This window comes from Mesoplodon mirus, assembly GCF_964341445.2.
Source record: "Mesoplodon mirus genome assembly, chromosome: 3".
NCBI classification, from domain to species: Eukaryota; Metazoa; Chordata; class Mammalia; order Artiodactyla; family Ziphiidae; genus Mesoplodon; species Mesoplodon mirus.
The window spans coordinates 144,629,170-144,652,481 of NC_138978.1; the positions used below are offsets into that span (position 1 = coordinate 144,629,170).

The 23,312-nt window shown below is 39.3% G+C and overlaps 1 protein-coding gene and 1 long non-coding RNA gene across 8 annotated transcripts in view; one reads left to right on the forward strand and one right to left on the reverse strand.

The window, feature by feature from the left end:
* Positions 1 to 11,198, reverse strand: part of RCOR3 (REST corepressor 3) — a 50,727-nt gene extending 39,529 nt beyond the window's left edge. For 3 of the 6 annotated variants that reach the window (XR_014293562.1, XM_082616005.1, XM_082616003.1), the window contains exons 1-3: positions 10,995 to 11,198; positions 10,545 to 10,601; positions 2,077 to 2,154 (exon numbers count right to left, since the gene is read on the reverse strand). Coding sequence is in view for 4 of the 6 variants with exons in the window: in XM_082616005.1 (XP_082472131.1) it covers positions 2,077 to 2,154; positions 10,545 to 10,601; positions 10,995 to 11,163 (304 nt within the window). In the remaining 2 variants the exon portion in view is untranslated. Of the gene's footprint in view, positions 1 to 1,520; positions 1,540 to 2,076; positions 2,155 to 10,544; positions 10,602 to 10,994 lie in introns of those variants that run through there. The other 3 variants (XM_082616006.1, XM_082616004.1, XM_082616007.1) reach the window with 2 other exon arrangements.
* Positions 11,102 to 22,410, forward strand: LOC309801312. 2 transcript variants are annotated; one of them, XR_014293563.1, is made up of 5 exons: positions 11,102 to 11,186; positions 11,604 to 11,731; positions 12,024 to 12,107; positions 20,914 to 21,095; positions 21,826 to 22,410. It is a non-coding gene; the product is annotated as an uncharacterized lncRNA (long non-coding RNA). The 2 variants fall into 2 exon arrangements; XR_014293564.1 differs by lacking the exon at positions 11,102 to 11,186 and having other exon boundaries at positions 11,207 to 11,731; positions 21,826 to 22,405.
* Positions 22,411 to 23,312: the final 902 nt, after the last annotated feature.

A 23,312-nucleotide genomic window follows, 5' to 3' on the forward strand; every position in this document is an offset into this window, starting at 1 on the left:
TTTCTTCAGCTCTTCCTGCTAGCTATATAAAAGATGTTTGAATATTCCATTTTTCTTCATCCTCAATTATTGTAATCAAGCCAGTAGAGTTGTTTAAATAAGCACAGTTTCTATGATGATACATATACTGGCTATTTCAAGGCTTCATTGCTAAGAAATCTGCCACTTCACATTCAGCAGGACTCGGTTTTACATGAAGTCCTTCTTGATCCTATATATTATATATATATATAAGTTCTTTAAGCACATTTTTGAGAAGAAGTGGTTGAGAATTCTGATCCTAGAACAGCTGGTCTACCTGGACTTGGTTCCCAGCCCTGTCACTTGTTTTTGGACTTTAGGCAATTAACTTGACCTTTTTGTACCTTAGTTTCCTCACTATAGATAGTGATAAAAATAGTACTATATTTAGTACTATTCCTCCTAGGATTAAATGAGTTAATATATGTAAAGTGTTTGAAACAGCATCTGGCCCATTTTAAGTACTTTCTAAGAGTTTGCTGTTATTAATAGTACAGTTTAATATATAAATATGCTATTATAACAATAATGCTGTTAAGATTAACTATTTTTACGGATGTTATTATATCTCCCTAAGACTGGAAGCTTTTGATGAAGAAAATCCAAATATTATATTCTATTTAGAACCCATAGTACTTAAACACATGACAGGTCTAAACACATGCTGATTAACAAAAATGTCTTACAGTCCTATAAATAGGCTGAACAATACCAATCACCCTGTGGTTCTCAACCATGGCTATGCATTAGAATCAGTAGGGGAGCTTTAAAAAAGTAAGTCCTGGCTCCACCCCAAAGATTTCTGATTTAATCAGTTTGAGGTAGAGGCCAGACATCAACAGAATTTGTTTTAAAGTTCCCGCACAGCCAGGGATGAAAGTCACTGCCCTGTACCTTCAGTTGGATATTCCACATGGACACACCACTACCAGCACATGTTGGCTTTCTGAATTTTGTTTTCCATTTTGCTAAGAAATGCACCATTGTATAAAACAGTGCTAAAACAGCAAACGCCAATGACACCCTAATGCTCAGTTTGTGACTGAAAACCTCTGCCTATAATGAAGATTGAACCAAAAAACCTGATCGTCTCTTTCAGGTTTCTCAGTACACAAAATGTACAATTTTGTGTTTTCTGTTAAGAATACCTCAAGGGCATATAATTCCTATGTTACCAGCTAGACTTTTTGCTGGTATTCTGAAGCTCTTAAATAGGAAGAATTATCAGGTATGCAAAGTAACACCCCGTTTTCAATTTTTAGTTCTCTTACTGCATCAATAAGTATGACTAGACTTACTATGCACATGATATATAGGACATCATTAATTTTCATGAAACTAAATAAACCATCATGGGACATCTTTAAGATTTAGTAAATATTTTTAAAAGACAAGCTTATTTTACAGCCACTAGAATAGCTCTTCAGTGGTTTTTGTTTGTTTGTTTTAATAAATCAAATGATAACTGAATGGAGGGGTGGGGATCTTAGTTTTGTTACCTGCACGTTTCCTATATCTGATGTGCCGCAAAGGATCAGGTCCGCTACATCACATTGAAGTCTAAAGCCACACCATGATTCAAGAAGTGCATGGTCAATGATCCAGAAGGTCTCCGTCCAGAAATGGAGAGCACAAAGATGACCTGATTGATGGCTGCTGAAGTCAGTTCTTTCCCCTTTCCTCTTTAAAATGGTAATGATAGTGGGCTCTTGGAAGTTTGAAGGCATTTCTTTACAGCTTCATATACTGAGGAATAGCCTGTGCAGATGTCTACATAGTAACTCCCTCCCCTGCTTGAGGATTTAAGCAGCAATGCCATCAGATCCTAGGTTTTTTCAGTCTTCCTGGGCCTGACACAAATTGGAATGATCAACCCACTATCTTTCAAAAGGAAAAACATTCTAACATAACAAGCTCCATCAAAAAAACAAAACAAAACAAAGACAAACTGATTTCTTATGAGAATCTAAGAGACCCAAAAACAAATATAAGTTGCATTTTGAATTGGTTGATAGATTCCCTATTGACATAAACATTCAATTTCAGAAAACTTACATTTGGCATCTGGGATACTGTGATATGGAGACCATACAAGCATTCCTCCATTGTCTTTATCGGTGTACTTTGTAGCACCTGGGGAAAAAATTAATTATTTTGAATATGATGAACTTTACATTCAAAATAAGTATAAACAAAGTAAGTTTTATTTCTATTTTAGTACAGTACCTGCAAAAGAGGACAAAGAAACAAAGTACAGGAAAACAGATATACACTAAATATAGTAAATATACCATTTATAGATACCAACGAAATTTCAAACACTGAAGCTTACCCTCTTTAAATTAAAAAGAAAGACTTTATTAAGTACATTTTATATCCCTACTTCTTAACGGGTAGTAAATCTGATTTAATCTTCTATACATTACTTAGGAGTCATTACAAACTCTGGCTTTAAAACTAGAGTGAATACCTCAGGTGATGAGTTAATTGTTTTGCCCATATCTAAATGGGCCAAGATTATTATAATTTTTAAATACCTGTATCTGCTTTTTATGGTTTTTATTTAATCTTGTTCTCCTTGCTAGGAGTCTGCCAGTTATTCCTTTTTAGAGTTAATTTCATTTATTACTTTTTATATTTATAAAAGTTTGTATTCTGTGTAAGAGGAAAACAAAGTCAAACCATGGAAAAGTAAATAATGCTATTTCTCCTTAATGTAATCCGAGTCTACCTCTAATCTAGAAGCATACTATTGCTGTTTCTAATTTATTTCTAATCTGTTATAATCTAAAAAATCAGAAAAATCAAGCTCTATTCAAATTGCATGTAAATTAAGAATAGACAGAGGGGGCTTCCCGGGGCTTCCCTGGTGGCGCAGTGGTTGAGAATCTGCCTGCCAATGCAGGGGACACAGGTTCGAGCCCTGGTCTGGGAAGATCCCACATGCCGCAGAGCAACTGGGCCCGTGAGCCACAACAACTGAGCCTGCACGTCTGGAGCCTGTGCTCCGCAACAAGAGAGGCCGCGATAGTGAGAGGCCAGCGCACCGCACCGCGATGAAGAGTGGCCCCCGCTTGCCGCAACTAGAGAAAGCCCTCGCACAGAAACAAAGACCCAACACAGCCAAAAATAAATAAATAAATTAATTAATTAATTAATATATATATAAAAAAAGAATAGACAGAATGAACGAAAGGCCTGACACAGCTATCCCAGAGCCAAGTCCATGCCAGTAGGTTCTGTCTTTAAATACTCGATGGTCCTTTTCTGGCTTCTTCCTAATTCTTAGGTTCATTCAGGTTAATTAAAACTATGAGGTGGGCTTCCCTGGTGGCGCAGTGGTTGAGAGTCCGGCTGCCGGTGCAGGGGACGCGGGTTCGTGCCCTGGTTCGGGAGGGTCCCACATGCCGCGGAGCGGCTGGGCCCGTGAGTCATGGCCGCGGGGCCTGCGCGTCCGGAGCCTGTGCTCCGTGGTGGGAGGGGCCACAACAGTGAGAGGCCCTCGTACCACAAAAAAAAAACAAGAACAAAAACAAAAACTATGAGCTGTTGATAGCCACCAGTATAAGATATTCAGAATAAAGAATATTCATTTCCAGGGGTAAAATTAACTACTATTATACTCCCAACTACAGACTTTATCTATCAAGCAATAATTTAATGTCATTCAGCCATTCTTTATTTTTGGAGAATCATAACACATCACTACTGTATATTCAATAAACAAATTTTAGTTAGAGAATGACACACAGTGCAATATGAAGCTAAAATTGTTAAGTTATGTATGTTTTACTATAAGGAAAAATTAGGTATGGAGAAAAAAGAATTGCGAGAATACTATAAAAGTATTAGAAAAAGCGTAATTACAAAATAACCTAAAAGCAAAACATATTGTATTTTGTCATAACTATCTTTAATAAGAGGATAAAAATAGGAGCTGAGAATTTAAGAAAACGCGTTAGAAGTACATTATCTAAAATTTATATTCAATAAAAATAAATTTTAAGCTGTCTTTAAAAAACTTCTTTAAAAAATATTAAGATATATATTTAATTTTTAACTACATAAAATAAAAACACAAAAGCAAAATAGCTAAACCACTCAGTGGAAATAAAACAGACATCTAAGTTGATCAGAAGCCTTTATTTAATTAATAAAATCTATTGCTATTTCTAGGGAGTATCCTAAACTTCAATCCTTTAATATGGGACTGATTCTTTTTCACTATGGACTGTGACAATAAGATAATTTAAATACTACTTAAAAGAACATGGAATGCAACAAAGAAAAGGCTTCCATTAAATCTCAAGTCTTGATAGCATACATGCTTAATATTTAGACATACTTCCTTGCACCTGATTCTTGTATTACAGAAAATCTGAATTAAAATATTTTCATTAAATATCTCTTCTTAAACAGATATAAACTTTTATTTTTTTTTGTATTCTTGCCCACGAAGAACAACAGTTAAGTTTCCTCAAAAATTCTTAGCACTGTAATTAAGGACCCGATCTTCTGACAGAAACTGGCATCCAAACTGTGGGGACAAACAGCTCTTCTAATATGGGTGTATATGTCTGGAGTATAGAGAATGCCTAATTAGGCATTTCACAATGTTCTTTCCCTGACTACTCTTGAATCGGACTCCACCATTTTCAATCATATATGTGTCCCACTAGGACCAAAAGATGACTGATGTTTATAGGAAATGAGAGATATCTTAGTATAATGGTTAAGAGTGTAACCACTTATAGAGCCAGACTCCAGGTTTGCATCCCAGCTCTGCCACTTCCTAGCTTTGTCACCTTGAGCAAATTTACTTAATCTGTCTGTGCGTCAGTTTAACCCATCTTTAAAAATAGGGATAATGAGAGCACCTTCTTCACAGAGTTGTTCAAAAATAAGTGAATTCATATATGTAAAGTACCTGGCATGTGGTAAGCACTACCTAAAACTTATGATTACTACTATATGCTTACTCAAGACAGTTCTTTAAGTTCCCTTCTTTCTGTACTCTGGAAAGGCTTCTTCTTACCTATCAATCAAATAAAAATATAAATGTATAAAATCTCATGGGGCTCTAATTCAAACGGCTGATGACCTCTCTTACCAACCCTTTGAAAATGAAACTGAATAGCTGAAATGACTTTTTTGTTTTACTGACAACTCAGACCTGATTCCTCTCCTATAAAAGGAGAAAGTAACTTGCATTATTAAAAACAATTTACCTCAGGATGATTTGCATTCAGTAGAGCTCTACCCTTTCCATCATAAAAGTTGAAGTAAACCAAAATATTTAAAGGACATAAAAACACAATTTTTATTCTGCTTTTATCTATAACAATGTTTAAGATTATACCTCAAAACTGTCTGATATTCAGAAATAATACCGAGAATCCAATTTGACTCAGCAACAAAATAACCAAGGCCTTAGAAGTAGCCTATCTTCTGAATGGATCAAAAATAAACAAACCAAAACTTAGCAAGCAACCACAATTTTAAAAGACTATAGTAGCTCAACAGCTATGAAAATAAAATTATTGAGCAATCAGTTTTTTCAAGTATTAAATGAAACAAAAGTTCAAGCCTTCTGAAAACTTTTAGATCTCCTTAACTGCAGTTGGTTAAATACATTTATGAGACCAATTTGGGGAAAACCAACAACAAAAGTATAATTTTGATTGGGATTTCTATACAATAGCAAGTTTCAAAGTAAGTACAAAAATATAAATCTTCTATTTCTTTTAAGATTTCCTTTAAGACATTCCAAATAAGGATTTTGATGGAAATCATGGAACAAATATTCTATATAAAGAACTTAGGGCTTCCCTGGTGGCGCAGTGGTTGAGAGTCTGCCTGCTGATGCAGGGGACACGGGTTCGTGCCCCGGTCCAGGAAGATCCCACATGCCACGGAGCGGCTGGGCCCGTGAGCCACGGCCACTGAGCCTGCGTGTCCGGAGCCTGTGCTCCGCAACGGGAGAGGCAACAACAGTGAGAGGCCCGCGTACCGCAAAAAAAAAAAAAAAAAAAAAAGAACTTGAATATTGAGATCAGTAAGACACTCCAAATATTTTTTTAAATATACTTAATTCACCAATTTCAAACTGAGGTAAACAAAGACATTCCAAGCGGTACACAAGCATGAATGTTTTCTGGGAATCAATTTTCAGAACTTCAAACTTCCCTATGTTTTCTTTCCCAAGACAATCTGCCTGAGAACTCACCTGCAGTCTAAGCTGTACACTTATTCTACTTCTGACCTCCTTCTTCACAAACACCCTTCCCTCACTTTAAAAAAAAAAAAAAAAAGGCAGGTCTCTCACCCATCCTAAATCTTATAAAAGTACACTGCCTAAAATTTAAAAACCTCTATGATGCCAAACGAACATCAGCAAAGCTCTCTTTTACTCAAGGCACCATGACTATTACAGTTTTAATTAATTACACATTAGTTATAATAACTCAAGCCAGAAGAAATTTAACACTTAGAACCTTATGTTCACAAGAATACATACTATGATGGTAGAGAAATTGTATAGGTGATCAATAAAGCACTTTCAAGCACAAAAATGTATTATAAAATTCTGTGAGGAAAATGCATGGAAATGATTTCAAAAACAAAAGGAACAATGTTAGGAGCCTGTTCATATATTTTATAAAATAGATACTACCACATTACTATCGTATTTACATTTAATTGGATGCATTTAAAATAAGTATATAACAATTTTATTTCAAAGTGTTAACATTTTCAGTACACTGGAGATTACATTTTTCAACTAATAAACTCAGTGACAAATAATAGACGTCAACTTAAAAATATGTGAATCTGTTTTTTCAAATTTCTTCTACAAGTATGCAGGCAAAATATTTTGAATGCCACTGCTTTATATACATGATTTTTTACTTAATCTTGTCATATAGTTTTACTTAATCTTGTCATATAGCTAGTGGTATCTCCCTTTTACAAATGAGAAAACTAAGGCTTGGACACATCAGGTACCCAGTTCATCCAAGGTCACTGCACCATAGTGGCTAAAACGCATATGATAAGAGGTAAGACTCTTAATCACCACACAAAACTGCTCCTCATGATGTAAGCATAGTCAGTAGGCACTAAATAAAAGTTGAGGAAGGCCTAGCAAAGAATCAAAAGGAAAAGAGTCACCTAAAAAAGAATCAAAAATCCGCTTAGTAAATTTTTATAACGGCATTCTTAGCAATGGTTCACCAATTAACATAAACTGTTCCTAATCTCCTAACTTCAGTAATTCCAATTTAAATCTCAGTTCTTCTCGTATTTTCTACAATACTCATTTTAGTAATTCATTCTTTCTGTGCTTAATTTCTATCATCTCCTCCAATAAAAATATCCTCCACAAAAAAATCCTCTTTTAATTTTCCTACATTTTGATAATCATCATCTTGATACCTCAGGAATTTTTCTTCCAAATGACTTGGATGGCTATGGGTAGGCAATCTTCATGAAGATAGATTGAGTGGTTTATGAGACTAAAGATAATATAGTATGAAGAAGAGAAAAGGAGAGGAGCCGACCATTTCTCAATTTCGATCATTAATTAATAAACATCTTTTCCTCTTTATCTCTTCCAAAGAAATATGTTTAAGTTCTCACCCAATGATATTGATTGACGTGGAGTAAAAACTTCACACACCACCACAACACTTAGAATAAGATAGAGCAGTGGTACTATGTTGAATGACATGCAGGCTCAAAATTTCCTTGTAAAAGGTGTCTAATAATTGATAACCTACATTTGCTTGACAAGATTTGCCTATAACAACTATAGAAAAGCCCACCTAAGTTTAAATGATAACTGGTTTTAGTTGTGTCCTTGGGTTCAATATTCTGCAGATTAAGGAGAAAATGAATACAGGCATACCTCGTCTTATTGTGCTTCACAGATATGTCGATCAAGTCTATCAGCACCATTTTTCCAATAGCATTTGCTCATTTCATGTCTGTGTCACATTTTGGTAATTCTTGCAATATTTCAAACTTTTTCATTATTATTACATTGTTATGGTGATCTGCAATCTTGGATGTTACTATTGCAGTAAATGGTTAGAATTTTTTGGCAATAAAGTACTTTTTAATTAAGGTATGTACATTGCATTTTTAGACCTAATGCTATTGAACACTTTTATATGCACTGGGAAAACTATAATTCGTGTAACTTGCTTTATTGTGACATTTGCTTTATTGCAATGGTCTAGAACCAAACCTGCAATTATCTCTGAGGCATACCTGTAGATGAAATTAAAGAATATCATATTTGTCCTTATTCTAATAAAAAGTATCAACTATAGTCTGAGTAAATTGAGTATATAACTTTAAAAATTGTAATATTTGTGATTTTTCCCTCAAATATTCTACTTAGACAAAATATGATAACGTAAATTGCATAATACAAATAGTGGCCATGTGAAACCACATAAAAAGTATTCTGTACTTTCAATGAATTATTTTTCAAACTTTGAAATTTGTTCTAGTATTTGTTTGCTTGAAATTTTTTCCAAAAGTTGCTACAGTGATCAGGCCATGGCATGCATAAATTTGGCCTAGCATGAAGTCTGGGTCTTAAATACAAGATCCTTAATCAACTTGTGTATAGTTGTCTATGAAATATAAACCTATCCAATGGGGCAAAAAGATAGGTATGCTTATTACGCTGCTGAGTTCTAATTTGGAAATGTTTATTCCAGAAAAAGCAGGATACCAATGAAAGCCCCAAATCAGAAAGGAATAAATGTATGCAGAACCATTCTTCACAATTATGAAATTTAATCTTCACTGAGTAACTGCCATTTATTCACTCACACAACCTTGGCAAGAATTCCTCGAAGTATTTTTATTTCCAGTTTACAGCTAGAGAAACTGAGGTTTAGGGAGGGCCAGTGACTTGCTCAGGGCACAAAAATAAGAGATGAGTGATTAATTCAGTCTGTCTTAAGCCAGAGCAAGCACTTTCCAAATGTCAAGTTAAAACCCCGAGGCAGCACTGTAATGTGAAAGTGCCATTCACTACTAGCTACATTAATAAAGAAAATTAGTTTCACAATGTTTCAAATTATTTGAAGCCCTCCAGCACACACAGATAGCTTTTGAATAAAATGTATCAAAGCCATGTCGTTTAGAAGGCACTTTTGAATAAAATGTATCAAAGCCATGTCATTTAGAAGGCAACTCTGATCTAGTGAGCACTCTTGTATCATTGTTTTTACCTGTTGAAAAATAGCCTGCACTGAGAATCCTTTTAACACACATTATTTTACCCTCTCCCTTGGGACAAGAAAAGCTGTCTAAACCCTAAAAATGTTTAAATGTTTGGTAAATATCACTTTGCATTGCAGTAATGGGCAGGAGAGGAATGAAAATACCCATCGAGACCCTATAATCAAATAAACATGCTATTTCCCCCCCCCCAAGAAATACAAGTAAGCCCTATTAATATCTAATATAGGATTCAAGAGTCTGACAGAGACACATTACTATACGCGGGCAATGGGCAAAAACTAAGTACAAGAAGCGGGGGGGTGGGGAAGCCCCTTCAAAGTCTGCCCAAAGCCTGAACTGAAGAGGGTCTGTGGTAGGCTGGGGGGAGAAGGAAACACGCTCCACTCCGAGAGGCTCCAACAAGGGCGCCTCCATATGCGAAACTCTCGCCCAATCCCCGTCCAGGCTGAAATCCCGTGACCGCCAGAGAGCCTGTTTGGAGAAAAGTAGACAGGGAGCCCGCAAGCTGGGTTGGCAGAGGACGCTGGAACCTGGCTGCTAGGGGAGAAAATGTCTCCTTGGCAGCTGCAGTCACTGTCCTGTGGTCTGACTTCCCAGGGCTGGCTCTGGAGCGAGGTGTGCCTCTGGCTTCTCCCCACCCTCTTCCCCCAATCCCATTCGCTCCGCGGCTCCTACACTCCGCAAAGCTGTCGCCACCAAAGCTACACCACCTAGCCAAAAAGAAAGAAAAAAGAAAATCCCGTGTGTGCGCGGGTCGGGCAGGGCTCGCCCTCGGCTTCGGCCGGTGACAGCAGCCCGAGGATCGCCGCCCTGGCAGAGCGCGGGCCTCCGCTCCCGGGGGCCGGTGGTGTGGCAACTGACATTTGCATGGTTCTTCCACACACAGCCCGCACACCCTCTCCTCCAGCTCTCGGCCCCGCAGCCGCTCCACCCCCGGCCTCCGACCCCCGACTCCGCCGAGGGGCCGTCTTCCTCCGTTCAACCCGGGCTCAAGCGGTAGAAAGGTGATGCCACCAGCGGGCAAGTGGCCTCCAAAGGAACCATGTTAACCTTGCAATGCACACATCTGCCCACACGCCCTGTGTCACAGCCCTGCCAAGCGTGACAGCCTCCCCGCCAAAGATGCCTGCCCATCCCAGCCCCGCATCTCCTCCCAACCGCACACCCGGACCCCAACCCCACCCGCCCGCCCTCTACCCCTTCCACCCTAAACCAATCCCAGAAAAGGGGAGACAGGATTTTGCTTAAGCAAACAGATCTACCTGGATCAAATTCAGGGATCCGAGCTTGGTATTCAGCTCCGACTCTCATCCCAACATCTGCAAAGCAAGGTCAAAAAAGAAAAAAAGAAAAAGGCGTGGGGGGAGAAAAAGAAAGAAAAAAGAAAAAGGAAGAGACACTTAATAAAATATGAAAATTGCTGAAGGGAGGAAAGAAGCGGCGGGTGGATGGGAAGATATTAACTCCGGGCACTCCGGGAGATGGCAGCGGATGGGGGCGGGGAGCTGGGGGGGGGGCGAGGGCGGAGGATTGGGCGAGGGCGGAGGGACGGGGGTCGCGGCGGGTGCTGCTGCACTGCACCGGGAGTTCGAGGCTACCGCAGCGCCCGGGCTCCGAGGGGAGAGAGGGCGGGAGCGCGGCGAGGGGAGGGGGCTGGGGGAGGGGAGGAGGGAGGGGGGCAGGCGGGCTGGCTGGGAGGAGTTCGAGGCTACCACCGTGCTCGTCGTCGCTGCTGCAGCCGCTCTCGGGCTCCGAGAAGTGCAGCCCGCCGTTGGTGGACGAGGCGCCGCTGCCACCGCCGCCCGCCGGGCTCTTGGCGCTGCCGCTGGCCGATCGGTTCTTCCCCAGTAACTCGGGCCCTTTCTCCATCATGCCGGGCATGGTAGAAGAGGGGAGGGGGAAAGGTGAGGAGAAGAGGTAGGCGTCAGGGTGAAGGGGGAGATGGCTTACGAGCGCGGGCGGGAGGGAAAGGAGAAGGAGGAGGAGACGGCGGTGGCGGCGGAGGAGGAGGAGGGTGTTAATATGGAGCCGCCATAACCGCCCCGGTCCGGCAGTAGCGCAGTCGCCTCACAACAACCCGCCCCGGCCCCGCCTCTCTCCCCTCCTCCTCCGCCCGCCGGCCGCCCCGCGCAGTCCCGGGCGCCCCTCTCGGCCGCGCCGAGCTCTATGGCGCCGCCGGTATCACTCCGCCCCGCAGGGAGGTTCCGGCCGCCGGGCGGGGGAGGGCAGGAGGGGCGCCGGGGAAGAGGGGGAGGGGAGGGGAAGCCCCGCTCGCCGACGGACCGGGCAACCCCAACCGAGCGCTAATAAAATCGCCGCAGAGGCGCGGCCGCCTCTCGGGCTTCCTTTCTAGGGGGCGCTCGGAGCGCGGGCGGAGGCGCACGCGAGGCATCCGGACTCTTTGCCCTCTCTGGGCGGAAGGAACGCGGCCGGCCTGAGAAAGGCCCGGGTGAGACCCTAGGCGCTTGAGTTATGGGAGCGGCCCCCCTTTTTTCTGAGGGGTTACGCGGCGCGATGTCAGGGCAGGCCTCGGCGGGAGCGCGGCCCTCTTGAGATGCTGCGGAGGACCGGCTGACCAGTTTCAGGGCTTCTCCAACAGGGTCCAGCTAGGGTCGTGGGCTTGCCCGCGGTGGAGTCGGGCGGAGTAACAGGGCGGTCTTCGGGTCGCGAGGCCCAGGTGGCCGGAGAAGTAGGCTCGATCCCAACAATCCAGACGCTGCAGTTTTGTTTCTGATCCTCAGAACTGGGGCCTGATTCCCTGGAGAGACAGAGGCTTCCGAGATGAGTTTCCAGTGCCGAACAATACAGCTGTATATTGCTAAAAGGTGGTTGTTTTTGTTGGGTTTTTTTGGTAACCTTTCTCCTCCGTTTTCCTTCTCTTACCTTTTTTTTTTTTTTTTTTTTTTTTTTTGTCTTTGCTATTTCATTAGGGGAGTGGGTGCTGTCGGTTGTGAAATAAAATTAGGACAGGGTCCTTGCCCAGTTGGCGCTTTCTCAGTGCGCTGACCTGCGGTCGAGCCTTGGAGCAGAACTCTGAGGAGGGCGGAGGCCCGGAGTGGAGGTGAGACCAGAGCTGCAGTCTGGCAGGGTTTCCAGCCTGGCATGCAATGCGCTCTGTAATGCTTTCCTGAATTTCATTAGGCAGGAGTAGGAACTGCATTTTTCGTCCACCAGATTTGAGGACGTCTGCTCTGCGCCAGGCTGCCTGGCATTGGGGGCTACTTAGGATTTCTTCTTTTTTTATTTTTTGGGTTTTTTTTTTTTTTTTTTTAAATTTTGCTCACCAGTAAGTAGAAGTGAGGACTTGTTGTGAACATCTAGTATGCAGATGTATGCAGAGTGGTATTTGGGGCCCACAGTAAGGTCTTCAAACACTTAAAAATAAAGATTGTTCTGGAAGATTTCTGTAGTAGGTCAATGCAGAATAGATCAAACCAAAAATAAGCCTCTCTGGCCAGAAAATAGTTCACTGAAAGAAACAACATCCCTAAAGCAGGAATGTCTAAATCAGGAATTGAGCCAAGGAAAGCCTGGGAAATAAGTATTTGACAGCGTCTCAGTCTAAAGGGGAAGGTCTCCTGAGCAGGTACAAAACCTATCTGGTTTTGGTAGTGGAGGTAATTTCGTCTCTATCAAAATCTGATATGCCATTAAATATTTGAATCATAAAACTAAACCTTTTATTCCTTTTCTTACCAAATACAGTTCTGAATATTATTCTTTCCCATATAATTTTTCTACAAGGAGAGAATGTCTTCGCCGAATGAAATGAATAGTCGTTTCCCTTGGCAGTTACATTTTTCATTGTGAATTAACACGTTGGTATTTTGGTTTTCATACACAAGTTCTAATGATCATGATTCAGCATCTCTGGTCATGTAACACAAAGGCCAGACCCAGAACTGAGTGAATTCACAAAGATAAATGTCACTCTGAGGCTGCTTGGCCAGCCAGCTTTCTGACACCCCAACTTTGCAACACCTTCCAGCCACTTTTCTACAGAAAGGAATTTTTGTATATAGATCAGGACCAAAACATTGTGAAAGTTTGGGGGCTTCTATTTATTAGTAAAACCCTTAAAGTGAGAAGATTTCACGATTTTCTTGAGTACAGCAAAGAAGGCAGAGCAGGCCAGACTGCATTCTACTCGGATGAAGAAGGGGTCTTGGGGTATGGCATTTTTAAAAAAAAGGAAAGGAAGCAAGTTTCTGTTTTGCCCCTGAAGAAAAGGGTTCTGAAGAATAATAATAGGCCTCAAAATGGTATCCCAACGTGAACAAGGACAGTATAGAAAGAGAAAAGTTCTAAGAAAATTTGGGGGATGTCTGTAAGGGGTTAGAGGAAGAAAAGAATCTGGACAAGGAAGAAGCAAGCATTAAAAAGGGTTAATAATGTCTAAGGATGCAGAGTCATGAGAGGGGTTTAAGAAAAGTCCTTTGGATTTTTTAACTAGAAGGATGTTGATTATTTTGTTTGGCTGCTTTTTTACTGTATTAAAATTTTTTAATATTTTCATTATATTTTAAGTTTGGAACAGTACATTTTCATAGTTATAAAATCAAAATGTGTAAGAATTTATAATTCACTATTGTGCTAGATCTCCCAGCGACTGTAAAAAGGCAAGGTAAAAATATATAAGGATTAGAAAGAAATACATAAACCTGTTATTTGGAGAAAGGGTGATAGTCTCTATATAAAATTATAATAATTTATAAACCATTTAGTATTAATAATGAATTTAGCAAGTTGATACAGTCTGTATATAAAGATAAGTTATATTTTATGTACCAGCACTAAACAATTAGAAAATGAATTTTTTTTAAAGTGATACCATATACAAATGCACCAAAAATATTGAATACCTAGTGTATTCGTTTCCTGTGGCAGCTGTAGCAAATTACCACAAACTCAGTAGCTTAAAATGAATCCATCCTCTCACAGTTCTAGAAACCAAAAGTCTGAAATCAAGGTGTCAGCAGGGCCACGCTCCCTCCAGAGGCTTTAGGGGAGAATCTGCTCCTTGCCTTTTCCAGTTTCTGATGTCTGCTGGCCTTCCTTGGCTTGAGGCCACAATCACTCCAACCTCTGCCTCCATCTTCGCATTTCCTTCTCCTCTGTGTGTGTCTTGAATTTCCCTTTTTCTTTATTATTTAAAGACACTACTGGCATTTACAGCCCATCTGGATAGTCCAGGATTATCTCCTGTCTCAAGATCCTTAATCATATGTGTAAAGATGCTTTTTCCAAATAAAACATTTTACAGTTTCTGGGGATTAAGACCTAATGTCTTTGGGGCACCATCCCACCCACTGCACCTAGGAATAAATTTTAATGAAAGAGGTACAAGAACTCTGTACTGAAAATTGTGTTATTGAGAGAAATTAGAGAAGACCCAAGTAGCTGGACAGATAGTCAATGCTCATGGATCAGAAGACTTAATATTGTAAAAATGTCAGTTCTCCCAAATGATCTATAGGTTCAGTCTAATCCCTACTAGAATCCCAGCAGATTTTGTGTGTGTGTCTGTGTGTGTCTGTGTAAATTGACAAGCTGACCCTAAAATGTATATGGAAAGTCAGAAGATCAAGAACAGCCAAGACAATCTGGAAGAACAAAGTTAGGGGATTTATACTACCAGATGTTAGAAAGTAGACCAATGGACCTGAATAGGGTTCCCAAACAGATGCTTATGTGAACATTTTACTTATGCAAAAGTTCTAAATAGATTGTGGACCTAAATGTAAAAAATAAAATAATAGTGCCTCTAGAAAATACTTACGAATATATATAGCAGCCTATATACATGCTTAGAGGATGGGGTGTCAGACTCTGAGATGAAAGGGAGACTTTATCTCGTGTGTTCTGTTCACCGTTTGACTCTTTTGCCATGTGTATGTATTACTGTTCCGAGGAAATAAATGTTTAAAGAATCACTTAATAGACAAAACACAGGTAAATATAGTTAAAAAAAACAATATTAAGACAATGTAACGAAGTAAACAAAGTAATGTTACAGTTATTAGAAACTGGGAAGTAGAATGGAAGAGGAAAGATGGAAAGACGATAGGGGTTTTATCCTCATTTTACAAAAGGAAAAAAATTTAAGTATGGTGATGATTGTGGGCTACACCTTGATTCGCCAACTACAATAGGCACACAGGAAGGACCTCCACAGAGGTCCTGTTTTATTCATTTCCAGGTTCATAGTGAGTGTCTTTATGACACCACTTTTGCTGAAGAGTTTATTGATTTGCTCTTTGGTTCTCCTTTATTTTTATTTTAGAAGTGCCTGTCTTGGAATAAGTTTAACTCCAAGACAGAGTCAGGCAGCATGGCCAGGAGACTACGTACCACTAAGCCACTTATGTTGGACCAGGTCTGGTGGGGACAGTCCACACATGTTTTCAACAGGAAGAAGGAGCTGTGTATTTTTGTTTTGGTTTTTAGGGCCCCTGATCCCCAGGTGGGGTGGGGTGGGGGGAAATCATACCTTAAGAGATGAAAGAAACTTCAGAGGTCTGGTAACCCCCTTTCTCTTCACCCCCTGGAATATTTACCATTTCTGAAGCTAGTCTTACAGCCTCCATTTAAACAGATATAGAGATAGGTGACTGCATCACAAAGTAGATCATTTCATTTTTTTAAAGATGTCTAGGTCTTAGAAAATACCTTTTTTTTTTGGCACTCAAAGTTCAACTACATATAAGAGAAACCCCAAATAATAGTGTCTTAAGCAAAATGAAAAATTTTTTCTTTTCATGTAAAAGGGATCCAGAAGTTGAAACTTCTTGGCTGAAATGACAACTGCCATGAAGGTGTCAGGCACCCAGGCTCCTTCTCTCCTACCCCTCCTCCATTCCTGGAGTGTCACTTTTGCCCTTATGATCCAAAGTGGCTGCTAGAGGGCAGTCATCACGATCACACTCCTCATAGCAGGATAGAGGAAGAAATGCAGGAGGGCACACCCCTTCTCTTTAAGGAGATTTTCTGGAAGTACCGTATACCATTTATGCTGATATATCAATGTTCAGAACTTAGTCACAGGGCCCACTAACCTCAGAGGAAGCTGGGAAATGTCAAAGTGCTCTGCTAAGAATCAAGGCTCTGTGGCTAAGGATGAAGGGAAAAATGAGTACTGAAAGGCAGCTAGCAAGCTCTGTCGCATGGGTCCTTTAAATATTTGAAAACAGCCATCATGTCCCACTTCAGCTTCTCTTTTAGGGTAAACATCATTCTCTGACAAATCGACAGTGATACTGTTTTCAGACCCTTCACCTCTTCAACTGTCCTATTAACATGCTCTAGTTTGTGTTGAATACTTAGAATAAGACACCCCCCGCGACAGTGTGAGATCTAATTGGTACAAAATCAATTGGAAATATTTTGACCCCTTTTCTTTGCACCATATTTTTATTAATCCATCCTAAAATTAGCTTTCTTGGCAACAACTGCACATGGTTACTAAATCTGGAATCAACTGCATCCTCCAGGCTTTTACATTTGTTAGTGTTTTGCCTGGTCTCTCCCCACTTAGACTCCAGTAGATTTTTTATTTTCCTTCCCCCCCCGTCCCTCCTCAGTAAATGAGTTTAAATGTATTGCCATTTAATTTCACCTGGCTTGTTTTAGCTTACCTGAAACTTTTGAGAACTTTTTGAATTCTGACTTTCTTACCCAACATACTAAATCACTTGGCTGTGGGCATTTCTACCTGTGATAAATGAAATTTATCTTTAAGGTCAGGAACAGTGTCTTAATTTACATTCTCAGCATTGGGTACAATGCCTATGCATAGTAGATGTTTGTTTAAGGAATGAATTACGCAGTTAGACATAAAGAGCATTTTCTGGAATAATTTTTTTTTAAGTTCTGGAATTGTGAAAGGAGACTATGAAATCTCCCTATCTTTAAAAATAATATAGACTTTTATCTGGGAGAATTATATTTAAATGTGTATACAGTCTTTTAAAAGTAGGCAGGTGATCAAAACAATTTTGCTAAACTTCTAAATCATACAAATATGATTTTATAATGATTTGTTTGGCTAAACTTTTTTTAAAAAAGAATGAAAAAGACAAACAGTGAAAAGTTTAAAGTTTATATTTTAATTCTGCCCCTGATACAGAATATATCAACTCATTCATTTCTTCCCCTTGGTTTCACAAATCATAAAAGAGAATTCACAAATCAGTTTTTCTTGCTTAAAAAAGGTGTTTGCAAGAATATTCATTAGGGACTTCCCTGGTGGCGCAGTGGTTAAGAATCCGCCTGCCAATGCAGGGGACATGGGTTCTAGCCCTGGTCTGGGAAGATCCCACATGCCGCGAAGCAACTAAGCATGCAAGCCACAACTACTGAGCCCATGTGCCACAACTATGAAAGCCCACGCGCCTACAGCCCATGCTCTGCAACAAGAGAAGCTACTGCAGTGAAGAGTAGCCCCTGCTTGCCACAACTAGAGAAAGCCCACGCACAGCAATGAAGACCCAAAGCAGCCAAAAAAAAAAAAAATTCATTAAAATCAGTCTATAGGGAACTATAGAATCCAAATTGTGAGGTAATCTGAAGATCCAGGGATAAGATTAGATGTGTCAACCTCTGAAACGGGTACAAACTAACATTAAATTGACTTGTGAAAGTAACTTGAAAATGTTTCAGAAACATGCTGCTCATGAGATTAGGGGCTCCTAAAATAAATTCTGGGAGATTGGAGATAGTAATCTAAATATAATGTATAGAATAACCTATAAATTTGGCACTTAGACATTGACAAAAACACGGTCATTGGCACATAGTAAATATTCAGATGTTTATTATTATTATTATTATTATTAAATATAGGGATTAGAAGTAAAATCAAAGCTTCTCCAGAACTGACCAAGGAGATGGCACCCCAAATATATACAATGGTCCCTTATTTGGATAGAAATATTCCTAGAGATAACAATACAAAGAAAGAGGTTCCCTAAAGAATCTCAATTTATTAAGATATAAACAGGATTTTTAAAAAGTAACTGTTAAGGGCTTCCCTGGTAGCGCAGTGGTTGAGAGTCCGCCTGCCAATGCAGGGGACACGGGTTTGTGCCCCGGTCCGGGAAGATCCCACATGCTGCGGAGCAGCTGGGCCCGTGAGCCATGGCCGCTGAGCCTGCGCGTCCGGAGCCTGTGCTCCGCAACGGGAGAGGCCACAACAGTGAGAGGCCCGAGTACCGCAAAAAAAAAAAAAAAAACTTAAAAAGTCCCCCTTTCCCTCTGGATACAGGGTTTCTTAGCTACATCTTGATCTAATTCCATTACTTTTGGTTATCAGAGTAATGCGGTTCTATTTAACATAGGCCAAACTTGTGGGGTTTGCAGTGGGTATGGGACCCTCCCCCCTGTCATACCCCAGCCCTTTGAAGTGGGTCCAGGGAAGAAGAAGAATGGAGGTAGATTGTCGTCCTACTTCACTATTCTTAGGGTAGTAAGCTTCACTCTGTCATTACTGCTGCTTCTCTAACACTCGCTGGTTATGGCAGTTCCAAATTATGGGGGTGTTTTTGCTGGTCTTCAAAAGGCCTTTACCAGGGTAGGGGGCTGGGGGCGGGGTTGTGATGAACTGGGAGATTGGGATTGACATATATACACTAATATGTATAAAATAGATAACTAATAACCTGCTGTATAAAAACTAAATAAATAAAATTCAAAAATAAAATAAATCCCCCTCCCCCCAAAAAAAGGCCTTTACCTCCTCCACTGTCCCTCAGCCCTTACTGTGGGTGACTCACCCTACAGGTCTTACTGCTGTAACCCTCACCTGGTGGGCAGCCCTCTTAAATGGAGTACTGAAAACATGGTAAATATAAATTTTATAATAATGGGAGTTATTAATTGAGACAGTTATTAGAAATTATTACTTCTCTTTACTTCTGAGCCATGAACTGCATTTTGAAACTAAAGTGTTTTAATTATAAGATATTTAAGCCTCTGTGAAGCATCCAACATTTTATAGTTTGAGATGTAATGATAATGGGTAGGATGAATTAAATTGTGAAGAAAAATCCTACCTTTGTTTCCAACATTTAAATTTATATATGATTTAAGCTAAGAATACTGCAAGGAGATGGATTATAAATAGAATGAATATATGCCAGTGTGAAAACCAGGACTTAATACTATTAATAAATACTATTGTATTAGAACTTGAGAAAAGCTTCTCAACGAAGAAGCAACAGGAAACAGTAAATTTTAGGGACCTCAGCATATAAAATAAAGGCTTGTTGCTATGAAGTCTCTGTCTCTTTCTGCCTCCCCACACACACACCCCTCATTTCTCATCTCTCAGGTCTATTCTCTCTCTGTTTACCTTCATTCTTTATTACTGCAAGCAGCCATTCCCAGACAGGAACTTTCTTTAAGCTCATTAAATAGCAAGGAATGCAGGAGAAACATGGTATTTTTCTAGACCAGTGGCTTTCAAACCTTTTGTTACCCACTGCAATACACATTATATTGTCAACCCAATACAGACATATAAATGTGTATCAATCAGCTATTTGTTTGTAATAAAACAGCCAGAACATCTTAGGGGTATACAAGAGCAAGCATTTCTTTCACTCAGTTGTGTGTTGGTTAGGGTCAGCTGATCTATGCTGGACTCAGCTGGGTGTCAAGGCTGATCTTGGCAGGGCTTGCTCATGGGTCTGTGGGTTGGGTGGTTAGCTGATATAAACTGATCCTGGCTGGTGGGGTCTAGCTTGGGTGGTTCTGCCCCATGTGTCTCTCATCCTATTATTGATACTCGTAGACTAGCCTGAGCATATTTTTCTTATGGAAATGGCGGAGGTGCAAAATAGTAAGCCCAGCTGCACAAATATTCTTCAAACCTTTGATCATGTCACATCTAACATTCCACTGGCTAGAGCAAGTCAATGGCAAGCCCTAAGTCAAGGACAGAAAAGTATACTCACGGAGATAAGGGGAATGAATATTTTTAAACAATAACCTATCAAAAATATATAAATATAACTGAATCAAAAGTTCCATGAAACAATTCTTAGCAAGTAGTTTGGGTCAAGATCTGTAGTTTGAAAAACAGTTTTCTAGAGGGATGTTGATTCAAACATACGTGATCTATGTCTTAGAAGTGTAATCTGAACACCAAACTGAGTTAATTCTGACAATTCTCTCTCCAGCCTCACTTGACTGGGGTAGGATGTTGGTGTGGGGATATAGTGAGATTTGCATTATTGTCACTCCAATCAGTATTACTCGATGTGTAGTCCACAAACAAGGTAGTCCACTGATGGGTGCCAGTCCACAAACTGTTCATTACTAGACCGTAACCATAGTGAGGTAAGGTTCCAGAATACAAACGAACACACTGTTTATTTCATTGAGAAAGTCTTACTTAAAAAAAAAAAAGCTGAATGAAACTGCCTGCTTATTGGTGTAGTTGCTTTACACTTTGATGAAACTTCCTTATCTCAATCTCTGATCAATAACAAACAGTTCACAGACCAGCATTACCCAAGGAAGACCCAGAATCTTCTAAACAGGAATCTCCATGAAATAGTTATCTTGTGTATCTGAGACAAAGAAGGGATGTTTTGGAAAAGTACATTCTTAAGCATTTCATAAATATTGTAGGGGAAGAAACCAGTAATGAAAAAGGAGCTGAAGAAACAAGAGCAGAGAGAGATTAACTGATGGAGCAAGACTTTGAAGAATGAAGGAGCGACAAGGACAAGGTGGCTGGATTGGTCTTGACCAAGAGGCAGTACACCTCATCCTCTGAGACTAGAGAAAGCTAAAAAAGGAGATACTTGTAGGTAAGTCTATAGGAGAGGGTGCTGGACATTTGGGGTATTTCATGCCTGAAGGTATCATTCTTGTCTATGAATTAAGGGTCAAAGGGAAAGAGGGGAGGGTTACAAGTAAAAGAACAAATGGTAATTCTGGAAGGTGAAGGATAATGGGAAGACAAAAATTCACCCTGTATGTGTTCAAATGAAAGTTCTGAGAACTTTGGTAATGAACAAAGAAGAAAGACTTTTGAATAACTTTCCAGATGTGTTCCAGGCAATTGTGATAAAGAAAGGGGATTTTGTTGAAGTTTTAAGTAAGTATTTCTCCTTGGGGATTTTCTTCAGAGGGTATAGTAAAGATTTGAATTTCTATTTTAATTACTTCAGGTTGCTGGATTTGTGATTCTTTTAATGCTAGACTGAACCGCACATCTGCCTTGTATTATGTGGATTACATTTCACTTTTAAGCTAGTAAATGCAATATTGGTTTTTAAAAAATTTTTTAGTGTTGCATATACTATGATATTTTAAGGTACCAGAAGATCAGTATTTTTTGTTGGAATAAAACCATTATTCTAAAAATGTCTGAAATTTGAATCATTTACATATTAAACTGGATTACAATTTCTAATCAAACTGTTTCACTTGTTTAGATAAAATTCTTCACTGTCTCCATAATTCTTAAGAGGAAAAATTAATGACAATTGAAAGGAAAATCTCCTATTGGAAGAATAATACTTACTTGTGTTCCAGGAACTTCTGAACAAATAGAATATGAAAATGCCAGTATTGAAACTAATGCAAGAAACTCTCTGCATGGAATCCCACCATGAAACTAAAGAAGCCAAAAGAGAACTATAATATCTCTTTGGAAAGAATTAGAACAACAGCTTGCTGTCAACAAAAAGATCACAACCCATGGCAAAGATAGCTATTAAAAATATGTCATCAAAGTCAACAAGAGAGAGACAGAGACAGAGATCATTTGGAGATGGAGTAAAAAGAAAATATATGGAGTTAGCTAATAACCAATATGTCCTCTTCCAACTAGTGTAGAATTATAAAGAGCTTTCTCAGCAACTGGAAAAATGTGCACAAAAATAAGTTCATTGTCTAATAAAAACCAATTGACACTTAAAGAAACATCTTTCTTTAAAAAAATATATCATATTTCATCTTATATTTTTCATGATTAATTACATTTTCTTTATTTCATGTAGTGTGTACATTAGTTTGTAACACTTTATTTTACCTGCCAACAACTGATACTGGTAATGATTTATATTTAATGTTTAAATTTTTGTTATTTTTCATTTTACTTAATGTATGATTTTAAAATTTAAACTGCATTAAATACCTAGTATTACATTTTAATTTTATGAATTAAAAAGCTTCAAAACAGAAATACTAGTATGTTGGTTATTATTTGAATCAAGTATCCCAATTCTGCTATTATTCATGTTCTCTGGTATTGCAATGATTTTTTTAAAGATGAAGTTCTCTCATAAGATCATCTCTGATTCCACCCCAGGGAAACTATGGGTTTTACTCCCCTGAGTTGATTGTGCAGATCCGTTGATAATAACCATAATACTTCATTGAAATGATGTATTTATCTGTTTCCCTCTATTGTGTCACAAAATCCTTGAATATTTATAAAACAGGAAGTAATTTTCTTAATTACAATGGGGAAATACTCTTTTCAGGCTTGTTGAGTGTTTGTTTAGTATGGGGAAGGACCTGAAAGCTACACCAGCTCTGGATATTACAACGAAATTGAGTTGTGGACATTCCCTGGGACAGACTAGGCTTCCCAAAGGTACAGCCAGTCAGCTAGCTCTGCCTTATTTTCCCTTAACTTCAACCATGTCTAAAACTGAGGAGGACCATCTGTGCTATGTAATAAAAAGTTATAGTCTTTATGCCATAATGATAATTTTGAAACTTAATATAGTCAAAGTCTATACTTATGAAAATAATTTTAAAATGTGTTTAAATCTCATTTGAAAAGGAAAAACTCATTTTGATTATTTTCTTATTATCTAACCTGTTTGGTAAATAGCTTAGTCATGATCAAAATAAGATAATGCATATGGAAGCAACATGTAAATTGTAAAATGCTGCACAAAAGATTCTAAGAGCCATGGTTAAAGACAGGAAACATCCTCTTCTCTGCCCCAGAGGGAATCATCCTAAATCTGTTAATTTTTCTTAATAGATTTTCATTTCCAACCACACAA